Below are 21,895 nucleotides of genomic sequence, written 5' to 3' on the forward strand. Positions count from 1 at the left end.
AAATTATTAGTGTGAATTTTTTGAAATATATTTTTTATAATAACTCATTGGTTATAAAAATTCTGAGAGTTGACAGATGTCTGCTAATTTTAGTAATATAATAGTTAACACTATTTAGATAAATTTTTGAGCATTCCCAGCCAACAATATGAATTCTTTAAGATTTGGTTACCGTGTTAAACTTTTCTTAAATACTTCTTATGACATCATATTGTTGACTGGGTTATTGCAGTTCTTTTGAATGTTAACAAAAAGTTACACTTTATAATTATAAAACGATATCTTTATATGGAGTACCCAAAAGTTAACATGAAGTTGTTAGCAATTTGGACAATTGAAATTTTTATAGCAATAAAATAAAAGACCCATTTATTGACACTGGCAATTTTATTTTAATTAAAAAAAAAAAAAAAAAAAAAAAGCCAACTCCAATAAATTAATAAATACAATTTGTGAATTATAAACTTTTAGATAGTTGGTTTTTTGAGAACATTCTATTTTTTTAATTGGAATAAAATTACAAGTGTCAAACACATAAGCCAGTGTCAGTAATTGGGTCTTTTACCTTAACTAGTAACTAATCGACTAATTATAGTCGGAGATTTAAACATACTGTTCATATGGTGAAAAATATTGTTTAATAACTTAAAAAAAATTTCTTTACAACAAAATAAAGAGTTCAAAAGCTTTACAGCAATAAAATATAGACAACAATCAAATATTTTATTTTAATTATATATCTTCAATACATAACTATACTTATTTTTAACATTGTATTTACATCTACATTATTCATGTAATCTGACTATTTTATTAAGCTCGTTGTTTAATTAATAAAATTCATTCTTCAACAGTAGTTAGAAGCACAAAAACTGAGTATGAGTTTTTTAAAATCTGAGTAAAAAAAATTTTATATTTTAAAAGTGTACTCTAATTAACAGATTATTTTATGTCAATTTCTTACCGATAGAAATGTTTCCATTGAGAGAACGAAGAGACCTCCAGCTTTTATTTCAACAGGTTTCATTGTTCTAATCATGGCCACCGTAATGTAATTTCTTAGGTCACTATTGAAATTATTTTCCCAGCCAGACATCCACTGGCTTGTCGTCAAATAATCAGCCTGCAATCATTATTGAATTTGTTATTAATTATTCATTCAAGGCACAGTTAAAATTACTTAACAATAATGGTCATAAATTACCTGAAATTTGAGTTCATTACCGAAGCGACACCAGTAAAAAATTTGGATAAACCCTACTAGAAGGAAAAAAATCGACCTCATCAATCTTTTTTTATCATGAGGAAACTGCATTATATTCAAATAATTAAAAATTTAAATAATAGTAAACAAAAAATATTGCAATAAAAATACTCACTGTGACTGCAAGAAAACCATTCAGACAGAAAATCATAGTACTAACAGCAAACTGAGCCATCAAGCAAGAACTCAAAGTATCATTGAGTCTATTGACAATTTCAACAATTCTCTGATGATGTCTTATGCAGTATCGTATTCTCCATTGGAAACAATTAATCTCAACTGCATCATGTTTATCATTATCAAACAATAAGAATTGTTTTATTTCCATTTCTTTATCTTCTGAGTCATAAATTGGAGATTTCTTCACGACAAGTTTAGTTTCAGGTGAGTATGGCTTTTGCATCGATAAAAATCGATTGCAGTTTTTATAATTGTAAGACAAAACTTCGATTTGAACTGTCGTCCATCTCAATAAGCCCCACAAGGTTATTTCAATCATCATCAGGCTAACTAGTCCGTAAATTACGGTATAAATTTGAATGGAAAGTGCTATCGCGTAGAATAAAGGTTTCGTTAGGTCAAACGGGAATATTGCTCGGCTCGGCAATTCACCTTTTTGAGACGTTACCAAAAATATTGTGGCAAATCCGAGGACAAATGTTGCATTCGACCATAAATAATAGTCGAGCGTTTCGAAGAATATACATTTTTTGATTATTTTTGTTGCTCCTTTATCTAGAAGAAAATGTAGAAAATGTGAATTAATTTTCAGGGTATATTTAGAGTAAGTAATATTTTAATTATTAAAAATATTTGTGTAATTTTTAAGAATAAAAAAAAAACAACTTTTAACTAATACTAGCTGTTACCCGCCCGCTTCGCTGGGAATTTTCTAGAATTGTATTTTTAAATCTAAACTTGAAATTTAATTGGTGTATTGTTTTGACTTGCACAAATTCCAAATTCCATCGAATTAGCCTGTACCTTTTATTCATGTGATTATTCTAGCTAATGTTCATTGTAACCTTTAATGTGCAATCACTATAACGTTCGCGTGGCTTTTTCCAAAAATGAATAATAATTGACACGGAGAAAAAAATTTGAAATGAGAATTTAGAGTATATAGGAGCAATAGCTTGAAAATTAAAATTTTTTATTGTTAACACCCACCTTCGCAAACCCCTGTGGAATGAGCTATCGTAAAATTTGTCCATAGACTATTTCTACATCTCTTACAGAAGATTCCTATCAAATTTGGAGTCGATAGGAGCCATAGTTTGAAAATGGGAATTTTTCATTGTTAACGCCCACGCAAACCCCTTTGGGGGAAGAATTTCTTAAAATCCGTTCTTAGCTGACCTGGCAAAAGTAATATTCCTACCAAATTTCAAGTTTCTAGGTCTGATGGTTCCCGAGATATCGTGATGAGTGACTATATTGATAGGAATCTCTTATAATAATATAGACTAGCAATCTTGCAGTCACTATGTGACTGCCGTAACTTGTGAATTATGAAATAATAAAACTTTGCTTTATTAAATGACTTTTGTTAAATTGCGCTGTACTTTCTTAACTATTGACGTTTTTAAAGATATAAGTTCATTCTGATGTTACACTGGTCAAAAGCTTTCATTTGAGTACCCACATGTATTTTGATATATTTCCATACATATAAATATATGAAATATATGAAAAATTGATGTGGGTACTCAAATGAAAGGTCTCGATGAGTGTAACTTCAGGATGAGCTTATATCTTTAAAACTTTCAATAGTTCACAAGATACAAGGTCATTTCTTAATTATGTATCTGGAGATAGAGCATTTTCGAATGCAGCCTAAATACTTATCATAATTAATTGACTATCAGTGAATTAAAGAATGAAATGAAACCTTAAAAAAGAATAAATTTAAGTCAAGACGTTAGCAATGACATTAAAGGTCACAAAAAAAAAAAACCGATTTGATTGTAACACTACCGTGGGAACAAAATTTTTCTTATTCTCTTAATAGTATAGATTAGGTAGATATGAAGATGAAAAAAAATATTTTACCATTAGATTGTTGGAGTACATCGATTGGATTATGAATATCATTGATTAGTTTGTCAATCGTCTGACAACGGAATATAATAATGCATATTTTAAAGAACGCGGATCCTGCTCCAGCTATGAAACAAGTGTCATCCACAATAATAGTTATATCATGATGATTAACAACGAGATCAGCTAGCGATGTGAGAATATAAGACACTAGTACAAAAAAGCTCAACGCTCTAAGAAAGAAATTTATACATTTTCTGTATAGAGGCATAGACGAATTCGACATCCAAATTCCAGATAATCTTAAAAAATCACTTTGATTAGTACAATTGAAATGGAACAAAAATTATTATGTAAAATAAGTTGGGTTACTTGCAAAGTATTACCTGAAATAATAGAGACACTTATTCAAGCATAGCCGATGTGTTTCAATGGATTCGCTTTTCATATCTGTCAGTTATAGAAAAAATTTTTTTTTTAAAAAAAGATGTACGTGATGGCAAGACTAAAGAAGCTAAATAAAAATATACTTTGTCTCAAGGTGATAATTTACTAAATTGTTGCAATTTTTTATAAGTGGCGCTTTACTGTTTTTTTCTAAGTAAAATACATCTAATATGCAGAAATGATTTTATTCCAATTATTTCTTCAATATTAAAGCAGTCGATAATTTTTCTATCGCCTTTAGTTCATGGAAAAAAAAGAATAGTAAGTCTATTTTCTTATAAACATCGACGCCGGTCAATCAATCAATAGTCTTCATTGCGTGTATCATGCTACTCCTTCTTTTATTGTATTCTAAGCATAGTGATAAACGTGTGTCTATCATACATTAGTTACTTCCATAACAGAAGAATATTTTATTCAGTAACATAATTTGCAGTGTCAGTTTACTAATATTTTTTGTTACAGATTTGAGGATAGATACACAAAAAATAAACTTCTTGCACCAAGAAAATTTTAAGGAAGACAAAAGTTATTTTGGAGCAAGAAGAAATTTTCTTGGCTCAAAAAACTTTGACTCTATTCAAGAAATTTTCAATCTTCCTTAATATGTTCTTGACAAAGTATAAGTATACAATATTTGTAATAATTTAAATCTAATTTGCTAGTTCACAAAGATGCGAAAACCCCGGATTGATAAGGTAATTAAGAACCTTATTGTAAACATAATTCAATTTATTTAAGATGAAGAAATGCGATTAAGTTCTTTCAATAAATAATAGGATAAAAATGCACAATAGTTAAAAGAGTCTTGTTTCAACAGAAACTTTTTTAAATAGCTAATTATATTAATTATTATGACAGTGAAGTTAGCAGACGTCTGAAAATTTTTGATTTTTTTTTATTAATTAAATTACAACTAAAAAGATATTTCTAAAAAATTACACTTATAGTTTTTTAAATTTTTTACAGATGAAATTTTTTTTTTAATTATTTAGTTGAAATTTTTTCAATAAAAAATTTCTAAAAATTTTGAAATGTCGGCTAACTTCATTTTCATTACTTATTTCAATACATTTATGTAGTCCATATCCTATCGTATCATAAATTTTTGAAAGGAAAATTAACTGTGAAGTGCGGTTTACATTATCGGAAGCAAGAATTGAGTGTTGAATTGAGCTGTAAAAAGTATTCACGAATGACAATTCAGATATTGAAGAAAAATTCGTATGTGATTGGGTAAAGCCCGTGACCAAAATGTAACTACCAGTTTTGATACCAAGCCGAGCGCTGGACACCAGCAACAATTGCCATATTCCACCTATTCCACTGTACCTCCTCCCCGCTTTGTTGTTTTAGTCAGCTCACAGTTCGACTGTTACAAGAAGTTTTTAAATCATTATTAATTATTAGTAAAAAAACAATTGTTAAAATGCCAGAAAAAAAGGAAAAAAGTGGATTTTATTATTTTATGTTGGATTTTCAAAAAGCTGAAGAAAAAAATGGTAAAACTATCGACTTGAACCAAATTCGAGACGATCGTAAATGCGAGCAAGAGTGGAAGGTAAGAACAAAGGATTTCGTCAGTCAAAATTTTCATTTACTTTGACAATTATCTAATAACTTACATGTTTTTTTTTTTGTTAGCCTAAAATTACATTTGATCAATTTTTGGTATTTTTATTTTATAAATAAGTTGAAGATTATTGATTTCATTATTTAGTTGTACGCGTATTTTAAAGTGATTGTCAGTTGGTTAAAAAAAAGTTTATTTTAGGTATCAATCATTTTTAGAATTAAAAAAAAAAAATTGTGGTTAGGTTAAAATAATTTTTATGACGTAAATTAGAACAAAGACTTTTGATGACAGAAGTGAGAAGATGCTCATTCATTTGTGAACGAAAAATTATTATAAAAAATGCATGTCGAAAATTCACTAAATCGCTGGTAAAAATTGTTCATTTTTTTATAGAGTTATATATTCTTCTTCTTTGTTATTACTTGTTGTGTGAACTGTTGAAGTATTTACAAATTTTTTTAGTTAATAGGTACCTACTTTTTTTTTTTTTATTTTGTGGACACAAAAAATTATTAAAATGTGTAATATTGAAATCAGTAAGCATTAAGTTTCTTTTTGTGCACTTTTTTTCTACGATTCTATTGTCGCGAGTTAGCTGTCTTGATTGTTAAAAATTTGTTGATACTGAAAAAATTGTAGTCAACCAATAATTTTTATTATTGTAGAAATGTACTTGTTTTGCACTAATTTAAATTTTAAATCTTTTTATTTAAATTTTATTAATGATTAATTTTTTAATATTAATATTTATAATTTACTAATAACTTTATTAAATTTATCAATACTCAAATTCACGGGTATTGAAAATTTTTAGAATTTTTGTAAATTTTTGAATTATTTTTTTTTCAGTAATAATTAATTTATTAAATAAATAGTCCTAACAAATGTTCAGTTGTCTGCTGATCGTATTGTTGTTATATTTAATCCAAACAAAAACAGTTTCACTGTTAAAAATTGCGCCAAGTCCACGTTCATAAAACTCATCTTAATAACATCTGCACTTTGCAAAAAAAATAAGACTCGTTACAATAATTTTTTTCATTCTATACAAAAAAAAGTTAAATACAAAAAAATACCAAGAAACCGTCATAATGTTGAAAAAATTGAAAAAAATTTGTTGAAAATTTAAAAATTAAGAAAAAATTTTCTTATTGTACTTGGCGCGCGTCATTGAGTACCCCAAATTTTTTCAGGATACATGAACATCATTTTAATGTTTCAACATTTATAAGTAAGTCAACCTATAAAATGCATAAATGTAATTAATGAAATATTATTTTATAATACGTTTAACAAAAGTTAGGTAAAATCAACATGGCATACGTATTTTATTTGAAATTTTTAAATTCTCCGCACATCGTGTATGATTTCAATAAAACGTCCTCTCCTATTCGGTTATGCAATTTGCTTACAAGTGAATACGCCTGCATACGTTGACTCTGTAGTGGAATCACTGCGAAAATTGAGTTGACTAAAAAATAAAACATATGGCCGACTAAATTGAGAAAATGCGGTGTGATTGCCAATCAAAATGTGTTAATTACAATTAAATGAAGCACGATCAAGTTTCTTCATGAAAGCTTAATGACGGAACTGAAAAAAATTGAATTAAAAAATTTTGTGTTATTTCAGATATCTTCACCAGACTACCATATTGACAGTTATTTTCACTAAAAATCTGAAAAAAAATTTCGAAACGGATTTTTTCACTGAAACTGATATTAATCCAGTAAGCAGTGTTTTTAATTCGTTGAGTATACTTCACTGATGTGAATCTATAAACATAACAATGTATGAAATCATATATTATATAATTAGAGCTGATAAGATATATATATATATATATATATGCTGGTATATCCGAAGAAAGTAAAACTCAAACAATGTTTAGCGTATTATCTATTTGGTCTGGTTAATAAATCAAATTAAATTAGAACAATATGTTTAACAACATACACATAGGTTGTTGGATAGTTTAGTTAGTAGTTTACTCTGTAAATTTTTTTGTATTCATAAGAAATTTTTTTACATTCTTAATTTAAAGTTTGTACTTTTCCCACGGATATGAAATGTTCATAAAATTATTATAAAAATAAATTAAATTTTTATTTTCCGTAAAGAAACTAGTAGCATCGATAAAATTTCATGAAAATTAGTCGCGTATATCTTTTGGATGAGATTGATAGACTTGAATTATCAATCATAATATTTATATTTTATAAAATCGTAGGAAAAATTTTTTATATTTTTTGTATTTTAGGAAATTGTGAATTTGGATTTAATACCACAATCCTTAATAATTTAATAAAATAATCGTATTGTTCAATATTATGAATGCAATTATTTTTAACATCAATCTATTGTTATCATTATTATAACTATCAGTATTATCTTCATTTTTATTGTTATTATTAGCATGATCATTTTTATTACATATTATTATTATCATAATTATGTTGTTAGTAAATAATACGATTCATCAAACTCATAATGAATATAAGCATTATGTACAGAATATTGTCGTTTTGAATGTCCGCGCAGTTCGGTCGCAGTATAGCAGTGCCACCTATATCTGTAAAACACTCGACCAGAATTACTTAGGCAATGATCAGCTGACTATTACATAGAAACTAAACCCAAACAATGTGAGCTCTTGTAGATATTGACTCTAGTTAATAAATAATACTTAATTTAAAAAAATTCATATGTAAAGTTGATAGATAGTAAATTCTAGAGATTTTATTATAAAAAAAAAAATTTCAACATTTTATGTGATTAAAAAAATTTTCATTTCAAATTATGTACTTTTGCCGCAGAAAATTAGTGCACAAACAATTGTAACAATTATCAATCATAATATTTATATTTTATAAAATCGTAAAATAAATTTCCATGGTTTTTGTAATATTGATGATTGTTACTATTTCTTTTATTTTCGATTTCGAACTTTCTAACTACAGTTTGTGTTAGAGTAACGTTGACGAGCCCTAGTGAGCATCGACGCAAGCTCATAACTTTTTTTTTTAACTGTAGTCTCCCATCTAGTAGAGAGTTACCATACATTCTCGAATTATTTAGTCTGTGGCATGTCACTTTCTCGATAAGAAAAAGTCAAAATCTAAAAATCTGGGTCGCTATAGTTTGTGCTAGAGAATTTAATTAATTTTAAATAGAATTTATTATTTTCAATGACCATTATCAATTAATATTGATAATATACCATATAATGTATAATTATAGAGTAATATTGGAGAAAAAAAAGTTCTGTAGAATTAATAAAATTTTACAACCTAAAAATATCGTTCTGCTTACGGTAAACACATTCGGTAGTTTGGCGCTCCGTTTTCAACGGAATTTTTGAACGGAACTTGGCGCCAGATTCTACCGAATCTGTAGATAGATTCATTTGTTTAATATTAAAATTAAATCTTAGCTATTTTCAACATTATAAAATTTTTCAATTAAAAATGTAGCGATCTTATTTATAATAAAGTAAATTTTTACAGGCTTTGAGTTTTGCTGAAAAAAAGAGATACAATGAGATGGCAAAATACAAAAGAGGTGGAGGAAATTCAGAAGAAAAACTCACAGGAATTGGAGAATCATTGAAATTAGTGGAAAAGCGTGAACAAGAGCGACGTGATTATCTCTCCCGAATGGAAATACACATTAATAATGTTGTTTCTCAAGCATATCATTCAGGTGGTGGGTATTATTGAATTGTATTGAATAAAAAAAAAAAAAAATAATAATAATTGACAAAATTACTATCATTATTTTTTAATAACTAATTTTAATTCTCATACAATAAGCTCAATAAATGTCTAGAGAAAATTTTGATAAATCTTTATTTTTTAAAGAATAACTTCAAGCTCCATTATATAACTAAATTCATTCGTAAAAATTTATAATTAAATATCGCCCTAAAAAAATATTCGTTACTCGATAAGAAAATTAAAATCGTAATTTTTTCAGATTTGAAGGAAACACCATTCTATATGATTCACGTTAATTGGTATTACACTAAAACAAATGTCGAAGACAATTCAGTAGACTACATTCCAGCCGAATTTGCTGTAGTGGAATTCAGACTGAATGAAGGAATTAAACGAATCTACCAGGATATTCTCAAGATGAAAATTGAAACAGGATACACTCGAGAAGCTATGGAGCACAGCGATGCGACTCATAAAATTGACGTGAATGAAAACATCCCAGAAACAAAATTTGAAGACTTGTACACGAAATTTCATGATTTTTTGTCATCTCAAGACAGGCCTTCTCTAAGCGCCTCTGGGCAAAAGCTACCAATTTTGTACACTACAAGAAGAATAGAAAATGTTGTTCGTTGCTTTTTGAACCGTATGACCGAAGCTGCTGGTAAATATTTATTGTTTTGTCTTAAAAAGTAATTAGTAATAAAATTAAAATAATAATTAATTATGAGTTTTTTTCAGGAGTTCCACACAATACATTTAATCTGTACTCTTTAGATTATTTGTTTGGTACTTTGATGATGCATTTAAACGATAATTTTCCAAAAGAAAGTAATCGCGCTAGTTTAGCAGAAGCTGAATTTGATAAGGATGCCTTTATTTTCACATCCAACATTGAGTGTGCAGTAAGTTGAATGTGTTTATAACTTTTATTTTACTAAATTCTTTTTTTTTTCTTTGTGGAAGAAATATATTTAAGAAGTTAATACACTTTAAGCTTGTATATTTTTGTGACGCTCATTTTTCATTTTGTTGAAATATCTTCAAGTTTAAGATTTTTATTTATACAATTTTTTTTCTTTTATTTTAAATTAGTACCATCGTAATATTGAAGGAACTAGTGAACATTGCAGCCAGTCGGTTGTAACTCAGTGGGGCTACGCAATTTGTGATTATTGCTGTTTGATTTTGGGAATTCATATGGTCAGTGGAAAGCATCGCCCGTACCGAATTGATGAAGAAGTAGCATCTGGTGTACATGGAATGAAGATCAAAAAAGTTGAGAAAGTCAGTGTTATTAAATCTGAAACTGGGGTATGAATTTTAGACATCATTATAATCATTCATTTTTACACGTGAACTGCTAAATTAATTACTTTATTTAATTTTTGCATCAGGTTTCAGAAGCTTACCGTCTCAAAGTTGCAGAGCGCAGTAGAAAAGAGGAAGAGCTACGCAAAAAACAAGGAAGAGATATACTGTTCATTGACCACAGTCAAATTCAAAAACCAAATCCAACAGTTATTATTTCTTCAGTTGCATCATCTATCTCATCATCATTATCATATGGATCAGCAAACGCGGTAAAATTTAATTTATTCTATGCAATTATGTCTTTATAAAATATTTTTTTATTATTAATTTATATATATATATATATATATATATATATTTTTTTTTTTTTTTTTTAAGTCACGATCTCTTCGTCCCCCTTCGACCATGTCAGAAATTGTCAAAGGTTCAGCTAGTACACACGTAGTACTTGATGATTACAGAGATTTTCCAGCTCTTGACGGATCTCAAAAATCACGTCAATTTAAAAAACTATAAAGTAACTCTCAACTAAGAAAAGGTTTATCATTAGCGTTCAATTTTCAGTTCATTTTTTTTAAATTTTTTGTTATTTTAAATAGTTATTTAATTTTTTAATCATAGTAAATATCGTAAACAAAAATGAGAATCAGTATCAATTATAAAATATTGAATATTAATTGGAAAAAAAAAACTTATTCACTCAATTAATTAAAGAAGTTTTTTTTTTCTGTTATATAATAATTTTCAAAATATTAATCAATTTAAATCAAAATACAAATACATGTACGCGCATTACAAAAATTTTAAATTTAATCCGTACAATATTTGAATTTTCTGATAACTTTTATGAAACTTTATTCACTAGTTCAAATTTGTTTTTATTCATTTAATAATCGGAAAATTTTTGTTGTAAAAAACATTCTGTAAAATCTTCAGTGATTTTAATTGTTTCTTATACTGAAGAGAAAATAATCATTGTTAAATTAATTATAAAATATTTTAGCCTAAAATATAAGGTAGAAAAAAAACATAATCCAACATTTGAATGTATTTCAAGAAAGTTTATAATATTAAAGAATAGTTTGTACATTTCATAAATTAAAAAAATTTTATTTTAATCAAATTATTGTACAATCTAGAAATTCATTACTACATACATAAAAATTGGAATAATTTTTCATAAAAATAATAGAAGAGTTATCAAGCATTCGTCAGCATATGGAGCATTACACGTGTTGCTTGGTAATTATCTTCCGGTACCTGTAATGAATAATCAATGAATACAATAAAAGAATTATTTAAAATATTCTCGAGATTAAATTTATAATATGAAATTGAAAAATGTACCATTTGGCCAGCTCTATTAATCCAGAACATCTTTAACTTTGTGGAGCCTTGTACGTAGCCTTCAATGTAATTGTCAATAATGATTGCTTTCCGTTCAGATTTTTTCCAATTTTCTGCGCCATTCCAATGTAGTTTTTCAATCCAGGTGAGCGTACTGGAAGTTGGAATAACAACGTCTAGTTGTCCGTTGTAAATAAATACTTTGAGATTTGTTTCATTGAGGATTCTTTCAACTAAATCAATAAACAAGATTATGTTCAATCATGATCAGCATTTAAAACAATGTATTATATTTAAGTTTTTACACAAATTGTTACTATTCACCGATATTTGTTACTGGCTTCAAAAAGTCTTCACGCAAGCTATGTTTAATGTCATATGAACATACTTTGAACGGCCTTAGAAGACCCAGAGTTCTTCTAACACTGCCGTTCATAAGGGAATTTAGTTGTTGGTCAAACCTTGCATTTTGCTGAGTTGTTTGAGCAAGAGAAGAAAATACTAGATGCGATTTACGTAACGGTGTTTTCTTTTTTAAAAGATTGTATAAATCAATGTTATTTGTGCAATTAATGATAGTAATCCATGTATTTTTAAACTGTTCGATTGCGTTAGACCAGTTTCCTGAATCTATCGCGTATTTTGTCAAACTTGCTACCTCTTTGATTCTCTCATAACCATTGTAATTTATCATCCCCTGAAATTATTAAAAAGCACATTTATAAAAAGTACAACTCTAACTATTAGTAATAAGTCAATTACCGTGTTTAATAAAAATGGAGCGTAAGAAAGAATGGACTCTAATGGTGAGATCCAAGGATCTCCCAAGGCAATTCCTTTCAAATTACTCTTCAACTTTTCACTACCATCTGTGGGATTCTGGACCTGAATATTGAAAAATAATCATTTTTAGTGTCTTTGAAAATCTTTAGTAAAAATTTGGTAAGTCTAAATATGATTGCTGTAAAATTTCTTTTTGTGATAAATAGTTGTCCATAAATTAAAAATATTTTATAGTAAACATTTTTAATTTGAAACTTAGTGTTCTCATCAATCTTGGTATTACGATGGAAACTACGAGTTAAAACAAATCTAGAGTTTGATTCAAATTTTTTTTTTTTTAAATTAAATTATAGTTTTTTATTTTTTCTTTTCAGACAAAGAAATCGTTTTTAATTCAAGAAACGCCATTTTCAAATATAAAAAAAAACAGTTAACAAATACAATGAGTATAAAAAATTAATTATAACAAAACAAAGAAAACTAAATTGTAATTTCTAAAAGATATTTTTTATAGATTACCTTATCCCAAAGTAAAGCAAAATGCGTCGCCATTTTTCCACCGTAAGATTCAGCAATAATGTAGGTTGGAACTGTTTGGAACTGAGTATAGGCCTTCAAGAATCCTTCCATGCACCTCATAAGATCGTAAGCTATCGCTCTGTTATCACGTGGAAGAGTAACATTGCCGTCAATGAAACTGAACCCAACGTTAACCGGGCTGTCGATAAATAAAATATTGTAGTCGTTAACCCAAGTGTGATTTCTTCTTTGGAGATTGACATCAAGAGGGCCGATTTCACCAAAATTTCCGAAGCCCGCACTAGAAGCTCCCGGTCCCCCTTGGAGCCAAATCAGAAGTGGCTTACTGTAGACATTGAAATTATCTGGTTTCGTTGGCGGATTCGCGTAGTACAGCCACCAGAACATATAAGCACCAGATCGAACTTTTACATATCCCCAATCTTGATCTCCAGGTCCGAAGCCAGGCTTAGCTTCTGCTCTATCTAGATGCGCTATGAATCAAAAATATATTAGTAAATTAGTAAATTATACACGGCGAAAAAAAAAATAGGGATTTTCCCTATTTTTCCAATGGTAACATAGGAATTTTTTCTTTATTAACATGATAGAAATATTATCTATGTGACATAAGAAAGATTCATTTGACATGAAAAAAATTTTTTTTTCATCGAAATCGAAAAAACACCATTCTGAAATTTTCAGGATATTTGTAGAAAATGTCAAAGTTTCATATAAAAGAAAGAAAAAAAAAATTAAAAATTTTTATCATTGAAAAATTCGGAGTTTTTTTGGAAAATCTAAAAAATAACGATGAAGATAGGTTTGAATAATTTTTTTTTTATTTTTTCCCAAAAAGAACATTTAATAAAAAAAATGTCCCGATAAGTCAATTTTTGAAAAAGTTATGGCAATTTAAGCTACACCATCCATAATCGGTTGGATTTTTAATTTTATCGAAATGTAAAGAAAAATTTGAAAAAAATTTCCTCGAATTTTTTTATCGCAAACCGACTGTATATCACTATTTTACGTTTAAATTATCTGAAATTGCTCGAATGAGAAAATTGTTATGTAAATTTGGAATTATTAAATTAAATTACATAAATTTTAGTGATAAATGAATGTTTCCTATGTCACATGGATATATATATATATATATATATATATATATATATATATATATATATATATATATATATATATATATTTCTATCTTGTTAATAAAGAAAAAATTTTTATGTTAACATCGGAAAAATTCCTATGTTAACATTGGAAAAATTTCTATGTTAACATAAAAATTTTTCTTATGCAATAATAGGAAAAATCCCTATGTTATTTTTGCCATGTAAATGATTAAACTATCAATTATTTTAATTTGAAAAAAATTTTTACCTTGAAGAAGAAAACAAGAAAGTAACAATGTAATCCAAACCCAAGACATTTTTATCTGGATGTAAATATTTCAGTTGCTAGCACATTCACGAGTGAATATCATGAAAGATCTTACGCTCATTTTATATGAAAAACTATCAATCTTATCTATTGAATTAATACTTAATTTTTAGTTATTCAACGAGACGATTAACTGTAGCCGTTAATCATATTATTGTCGTTGGATAATTTGGTTATTACCATAATTGACGTCACAGTTGTCTCAACTTAAAAATTATTTGTGTCCTTATTCGAATTGATTAATGTAGCAATTAGGCAGTATAGGTAAATATTAATTATTTTATTTAATCTTCTTCACAGACGTGAACATCTGCACGTACACCAATTTTTTACTGGTTGACTATTTCTATTATCACAACACATGGTAGCATTTTTTCTTTCATTTCATTTTATTTCATGTTTCTAGAATTATCTAATGTTATTATACGGCATTAAAAACACAGGATAGAATATTCAATTTAAGAATCTAAAAATATAAATTAATAAGTCATTTATATTTTGGTCGTTATTTTAATAAATGATTTATAATTACAAGCTAATTTTGAATAGTAGTGAAATCAACAGACATTTGATAATTTCAAGGGTATTTTTTTGACAAAAAAAATTATTTGGGAATAAACCTCTTGATGGAATTACTACAAATTCTATCAACGAGTGAAAATAATTCATTTTAATATTTTGAATCTTGGACTTAAAATAATCAACATAAATACAGTCAATTGAAATAAACTGTAAATTAGAGAAATACTTTTTTTAACAAATAAAAAAGTAATAAAACAAATTTACATTTCATGACACTAATTTGTATCATTGTAATTTTATAAGTTAAGAATTAATAAAGTGGAAGGAATATTAAATGATAAACCTAAATCAATACAACCAGTTGTCTTCAAAATAATTTTAAATGTTGATTTAAAAATACATGTTGATTGTGTCACAATAAACAATAGACGATCAAAATTCTTACGATTTTTTTTTTTCGAAAAATTACATTTTTTAGCATGACCTTAGTTGGCATATGTTTACAAAATGTCAACTTTTTGAAAATCTATTTTTAAATGTTCTTTTATATTAAGATTTTTATTCTACTATTATTCTCTGGATGAGTCAAGATGCTGCTTTTTTAAATATTCTGTTTCTATTGAACAAAGTAATTATTAATTAATTAATCATTTGATATCATATCTTGTAAAATTGCATTCATAGCGTGAGGATTATCTTCAACGACCTGAAAAAAAAATCGTTTGGTTAAATATTAATAATTGATTTTTGAGATATAAAAAAGTGTAATTAACTAACCGAATGTCCCGATCGAAGAACCCAAAATATTTTCAATTTGTTGTATGATTTGACGTATCCCTCAATGATATTATCAACAGCAAATGCAAGTCTCGGTGATTTTTTCCATGCAACAATGTGTTTCCAGTTCAAATTTTCTACCCATTTCACAGTACCAGGTGAGGCAACGATCAAATCAAATTGTCCAGCGTATACAGAAATTTTTAGATCAGATTCGTTCAATAACTCTTCGACTGAAAAGTATAAAAATTTTCTAGAATAATATAAATAATATTTATAACAAACTAGCTGTTACCCGCCCGCTTCGCTGGGCATTTTATAGAATTGTATTTTTAGGTCTAAACTTGAAATTTGACTTTTACAAATTCCAAATTTCATCAAATTAGCATATACTTTTTATCCATGTAATTATTCCAGCTAATACACCCGAGTCGAAAAGAATCAGCATTAATTGAAGCTGCTAAAGCTGAATTGCACCTTAAACCAAGCTGACTATCCTGAACTGAACTTAATTTCAAACTGACTACCCTGAATTGAGCCTTAATTCGAGCTGCTCAGCCTACTAGCGTCTTTAATTTCAAGCTGACTAATTCATTGTAACTTACAATGTGAAATCATTATAATGTTTGCGTGGCTTTTTTTCAAAAATGAATAACAATTGACACGAAGAAAAAAATGTGAAATGAGAATTTGGAGTCTATAGGAGCTATAGCTTGGAAATTAAAAATTTTTAATGTTAACATCCACCTTCGTAAACCCCTGTGAGATGAGCTATCGTAAAATTCGTTTATAGATTATTTCTACATCTTTTACAGAAGATTCCTACCAAATTAGGAGTCGATAGGAGCTATAGTTTAAAAACGGGAATTTTTCATTATTAACGCCCCCGCAACCCCCCTTGTAGGTGGAATTTTCTAAAATCCGTTCTTAGCTGACCTCTACGCGGCTAAAAGAATATTCCTGCCAAATTTCAAGTCTCTAAGTCTTATAGTTCCAGAAATATCGTGATGAGTGACTATATCTATAGAAAGTCTCATATATGTATATGTATATATATTTTCTATTGAAATTTTTCCTGCATTTTCTTTGCTATAAACCTCACAGAGCCCGAGACCTTTCTAACGAATGCAAAACCGTGGAAATCGGTTCGTGCGTTCTGGAGTTATAGCGTCAGGAAGGAAAACCCGACTTATTTTTATATAGTAGATATTCAAATTAAGGGGCACACCTAGTGTGAAATTTCGAAAAAGTCGATTTTTTTTTTTCATATTTCGGTAGATTACACCTTTAAAAATAACATATTAAAATTTCAAATCGATATATCAAATAGTTTTTGAGTTATAACATTTTAAAGAGCAGCCGCTCGGCAGCTAGAGTGTCATTAGCTGCGAGACGTACCTGAAGTATTGTTCAGAGTCTACTGTCTCTTCTAGCCCCTATAACACGATTCCAGTTTCTATTGTTGGCTCTCAGGTATACAAAAATATATCATTATAATAATTTCTACAAATTTCTAGAAATTTTTCGTTTACTGCCACGTAAATTATTTTCGGAGCCAGACACATTTAGTCTCATTGTGATCGTTGTATCGAGCGCATCATAATTTTACACGTGCTATTTTCTTGAAAATGAGTGATCAATCTTCATATTCAAATAAAAAAGGAACTCACAATGTTCCTAAGCATCGATCAATTGCGAAAAAACGCAAGTTTACCGGAAATAGATTTACATTTGAGCAATCTACTGCGAATACCAGTACGTCCACAGAAAAGTTATTACAAAATAATGACAATAATGTTGTGATTGACCCATCTCATGGATATTGTATTTTGCAATTTTTATCAGTTTTTAGTGCAATTAGTAATTTAGTGGTGTGTAAAACCTGTCAAAAAAAAGTTACTTTCAATCAAGCAAGTTCAAGAGGCCTAGGGTTCAAAATTGCTATTATTTGTGAATGTGGCAATTCGTATATTAATTCTGGACCAATGATTAATAACGCATTTGAAATAAATAAACGTATTGTTGCTGTGATGCGTCTATTGGGCATCGGAATAAATGGGATAAATCTTTTCTGTGGATTAATGGATTTAGCATGCAAATTTTACGACCAAACTTTTGCGGGATGTTTTACGAATTTACAGATTGCAGCCGAAACTGTTTGTAAGCTCAGTATGCAGCAAGCTATAAATGAAGAAAAAGAGCTTACATTAAAGAAAGAAAATTCGGAAACAAATTTGACTGTTAGCGGCGATGGTACCTGGAAAAAACGTGGCCATACTTCCCGTTTTGGAGTAGTTACGCTGGCAGGAAAATACAGCAAGAAAATTCTTGATTCATGCGTAAAATCTACATATTGTCAGAGTTGTGTTTTTGGAAGAAAAAAAAAAGATAGCGAACCTGAAGATTATGAGGAATGGCTATCATTACACGATGAAGAATGTGATGCCAATCATAAAGGATCTGCCTCAAAAATGGAAGTGGATAGTGTAAAAGACATGTTTGGTCGTTCCATTAGTAAATATGGTGTAAAATATACCCGCTATATTGGTGATGGTGATAGCGCTACCCACAAAGGACTTATAGATTTGAATCCTTATGATATTCCTGTTGCTAAATTGGAATGCTATCTACATGTGAAAAAAAGAATGGGAACACGTTGCCGAAGTGTAAAGAACATTAATAAGAAATTAGGAGGAAAAAGTAAAACATCACAAAAGTTAACTGTAAATTTTATAAATAAACTCCAAAAATATTATGGTTTAGCAATTATGAGGAATCAAGATAATGTAGATGAAATGTATAAAGCAATCTGGGCAACATTTTATCATTTCTGTTCAACTGACAAAAACCCAAATCATAAAAATTGTCCAGAAGGCGCTGAAAGTTGGTGCGCTTATCGCCGCGCGGAAGCTGAAGGAATCACTAGTATATAGTACATTTAAACACGATTACCTCCCACTGGATCCAGAAGTACAAGAAGCTATAAAACCTATTTATGAAGACTTATCTCGATATGAATTGCTTGATAGATGTAAAGGTAACAATACTCAAAACAACAATGAAAGCTACAACGGTTTACTTTGGCACTTTTCACCCAAGCATCTTCATAATGGCTTCAAAACTATTGAATTGTCAAATAATTTTGCAACTGCAATATTTAATGACGGTTATTCGTCAATTTTGAAGATATTCAATGTAATGGGAGTGATAGTTGGACCTGCAGCAAGAGATTTTGCGGCTCTTAAGGACGACACGAGAATACGAATCGCTGATTATCGCCAAAGGGCTTCTTCAAAAGAAGGTCGATCATCTCGAAGAAAAGCTTCTTCAGCTGAACAAGCCCTTTTCGAAGAAGAGAAAGGTGTATTATATGGCCCTGGAATAGCAGATTAGCTGTAAATATGATTTTAAACCACTTATAACAGTGGAAACGATCATTTTATCTTTAAACGCGTTTTTCTCGAAACAGCATTTTCCGAATTTGCTGCAGTGATTACTCAAAAACAAATGATCCGATCACTATCGAATTTTTTTTACATGTTCTATATATAGTTCTCCGTACAATGACCTATCGATTTTTTGATCTGATCAAAAATCGAATTTTCTGCAGGCCACAAACGACCAAAATTTTAGGTAAAATTCGACTATTTTTTTAAAACGCCGCCATATTGTCAATTTTTGATTTTTTTTTATCGTAGGTCATTGTACAGACAATATTATCTAGTTTAACGAGATATTTTTTTTTAGATTTCATCCACGGAGAAGGCCGGAATCACTGCAGCAGTGAAGGACCTTTTTTTTTTCGCGCCGTTAGAGATCGACGATAACTTAAAAAATATTTAATTTTTTTCTACAAAAATTTCATTATGTATTCTTAAAACATGTATAAATATATTCTTAAAATTTTAAAATAATTGATAAAGTATTTTTTTTAATAAAAATTCCCAAAAATCACGTTTTTTTTAGGCCGTTACACTAGGTGTGCCCCTTAAAATGTGAACAATTATAATCAGAATAATATTTACCAATGTAGTCAATAGGTTTCAAAATATCACATCTTATATTATCAACAACAATTTGTGGATTCAAAACCCAAGAAGAAATAAGTCCCAAAGCTTGTTTCACTTCATTGTTCATAAAACTAACTAGCTTTGTTGTATTATCTGCTGGTTTTGGTGGTTTTGGAAATGTAGTAGTATAATTTTTTATTCTTTCATATGAATGTCTCTCAGATATTATATTGCTAATAGAAATATGAGCGCTAACTTGATCAATGATTTTATATACAACATCCTTAGCATCCATAGCTTCTGCCCATTTTCCAGCTTCTATAGCTTGTTTTATTATTTCAGTTTCTGCTTCTATTTCATCGTAACCTGAAGTGTCTACTATTCCCTGAATAAAATCAATGAAGACAAAATTAATAAAAAGTTAATAATAATCTAAGTTAAAGAGTAAAATTCTTGAAGAAAAAATTTTATTTTTATCTGAGCGTTACAATATAATTTATCGATTAGAGTTTATTTCTCGAGAACAAAAATAAATAAATAAGAATAAAATTTTTCTTCAATCCAACATTTCCTCCAAACAGTGTATCATAAAGCTGATTTTTTTTTATTCGTAGCTCTTAATTTTCAACAGTCACATGATTGCTAGTAATAAAATAAAATTCATGATAAATTACTGTATTCAGTAGAAATAATCCCCAAGAAAGAATTGAGTTTATTGGAGAAATCCAGGGTACGCCCAAGACAACTCCTTTCAAATTACTTTGTATACTGTTAGAAGTTTGAGCCTGAAATGAAAATTACTCTAATTAATATCTCAATGAATGTTTAATAAATAGTTAAAAATGAAAAAACTTGAGTAAATACTTTATACCAAATAGAGGCCAATTCGACTCCCATTTTTGAACCATAGGACTCTCCAACAATGTAAGTTGGAACACTTTTGAATGTTGGGATTATTTCAAAAAATTTATTAATACATTTGAACAAGTCATTGGTTATCTGAGTGTTATTTTTTGCGTAAGCAGATTCATCGCTCACGTAACTGAATCCAGAGCCGACCGGGTTATCGATAAACAGAAGATTGTAGTCATTGACCCAAGTGTAACTTCGACGGTGGCCGAAAATATCAAGAGGGCCGAATTGCATGAAGTTAGCATATCCTGCACCAGATCCTCCTGGTCCACCGTGAATCCATACCATCAGTGGTTTTGACAGTGGATCAAAATTTGTCGGTTTTTCGGGCGGATTTACATAATAAAGCCACCAAAACATGTGAGCACTTGGTCGAACTGTTACGTATCCCCATTCTTGGTCCCCTGGACCAAAACCTTTTTTGCCTTCCACTTTATTCATGTGTCCTGGACGAATAAAAAAAAAAATATTAGGAATTATGTATCATTGGTAAAATACTTACTATTACTTAATTCTTTTAAGAGAATAAAAAAACTAAAACTTTTGTGTAAAAAACTTGAAAATCACCATTTATATGGAAGAAGAAATAAATAAGAAAAAAAAATTTTCCGATCGAAGACATAATATTTACTAAAATCACTCAATTCAACTGAAGAGTTCAAAACGTATCTGTTTGTGGTCAAGCAATATACTTATTTTCATTAATATTATCAATAATTTGTATGATAAATGTGTTTTGACGCATGCTATCGATTGAGCAGCAGAGACGTCAATTAAAAAAAAAAAAAAAAAAGATTTCTTCTTACTCATTAACAGACTGAGAAAAAAACGATAAAATTTCAACAAAAAATTCTCATTAAGCTCATGGGTAGAAGGGAAAAAGTGTGAAATTTTAACACATAAGCATATATATTAAATAAAAATTGTGAACTCTGATTAGAAAAAGGGATTTGGAAATATTTGCGCAATACATAATGTATATCTATAACATGATATTCGAATCAAATTCTTTTTAATCTTTTCAAATTATTTTTCCTTACCAATTAATTGAAAATAGAAAATTTTTGGTCAAAAATTCTTTATTTGCTCATTAACTGATTCAGAAAAAGTTTTAAAACTTAATACAAAAATTTTAATAGTTTTAAGGAGCGTTTTGAATTTGCTCAATAATATTGGAATCTAATTCTCAAATTTTGTACCACGATTCTTTATA

General features: G+C 28.6%; 5 protein-coding genes across 5 annotated transcripts; 2 read left to right on the top strand and 3 right to left on the bottom strand.

Moving 5' to 3' along the window:
- Positions 1-840: 840 nt before the first annotated feature.
- Positions 841-3,752, bottom strand: LOC141528892 (odorant receptor 47b-like). Its single transcript, XM_074245172.1, has 6 exons — positions 3,691-3,752; positions 3,317-3,606; positions 1,380-1,999; positions 1,205-1,309; positions 965-1,123; positions 841-894 (listed from the first exon to the last, which is right to left on the bottom strand). Exons 1-6 carry the CDS (start codon positions 3,750-3,752, stop codon positions 841-843), a joined length of 1,290 nt encoding a protein of 429 aa, XP_074101273.1.
- A 1,305-nt stretch (positions 3,753-5,057) lies between these two features.
- LOC141528811 (protein maelstrom 2-like) lies at positions 5,058-11,663 on the top strand. The gene is made up of 7 exons (XM_074245044.1): positions 5,058-5,312; positions 8,834-9,032; positions 9,303-9,707; positions 9,785-9,948; positions 10,139-10,357; positions 10,441-10,626; positions 10,736-11,663. Exons 1-7 carry the CDS (start codon positions 5,181-5,183, stop codon positions 10,871-10,873), a joined length of 1,443 nt encoding a protein of 480 aa, XP_074101145.1. The 5' UTR covers positions 5,058-5,180; the 3' UTR covers positions 10,874-11,663.
- LOC141528893 (retinoid-inducible serine carboxypeptidase-like) lies at positions 11,485-14,450 on the bottom strand. Its single transcript, XM_074245173.1, has 6 exons — positions 14,402-14,450; positions 13,007-13,500; positions 12,467-12,589; positions 12,029-12,401; positions 11,705-11,937; positions 11,485-11,617 (listed from the first exon to the last, which is right to left on the bottom strand). Exons 1-6 carry the CDS (start codon positions 14,448-14,450, stop codon positions 11,558-11,560), a joined length of 1,332 nt encoding a protein of 443 aa, XP_074101274.1. The 3' UTR covers positions 11,485-11,557.
- Positions 14,451-15,426: 976 nt separating this feature from the next.
- Positions 15,427-21,352, bottom strand: LOC141528627 (retinoid-inducible serine carboxypeptidase-like). The gene is made up of 6 exons (XM_074244777.1): positions 21,250-21,352; positions 20,635-21,128; positions 20,445-20,555; positions 19,786-20,155; positions 15,761-15,993; positions 15,427-15,689 (listed from the first exon to the last, which is right to left on the bottom strand). The coding sequence occupies exons 1-6, from the start codon at positions 21,302-21,304 to the stop codon at positions 15,627-15,629; spliced, it is 1,326 nt and encodes a 441-aa protein (XP_074100878.1). The 5' UTR covers positions 21,305-21,352; the 3' UTR covers positions 15,427-15,626.
- On the top strand, positions 16,996-19,746 carry LOC141528628 (uncharacterized). Its single transcript, XM_074244778.1, has 2 exons — positions 16,996-19,155; positions 19,508-19,746. The coding sequence occupies exon 1, from the start codon at positions 17,389-17,391 to the stop codon at positions 18,691-18,693; it is 1,305 nt and encodes a 434-aa protein (XP_074100879.1). The 5' UTR covers positions 16,996-17,388; the 3' UTR covers positions 18,694-19,155; positions 19,508-19,746.
- Positions 21,353-21,895: the final 543 nt, after the last annotated feature.

The sequence above is a fragment of the Cotesia typhae genome, unplaced genomic scaffold (genome assembly GCF_013202065.1).
Source record: "Cotesia typhae breed Kobodo isofemale line unplaced genomic scaffold, CoteBio_Ctyphae contig_44, whole genome shotgun sequence".
Taxonomy (NCBI): domain Eukaryota; kingdom Metazoa; phylum Arthropoda; class Insecta; order Hymenoptera; family Braconidae; genus Cotesia; species Cotesia typhae.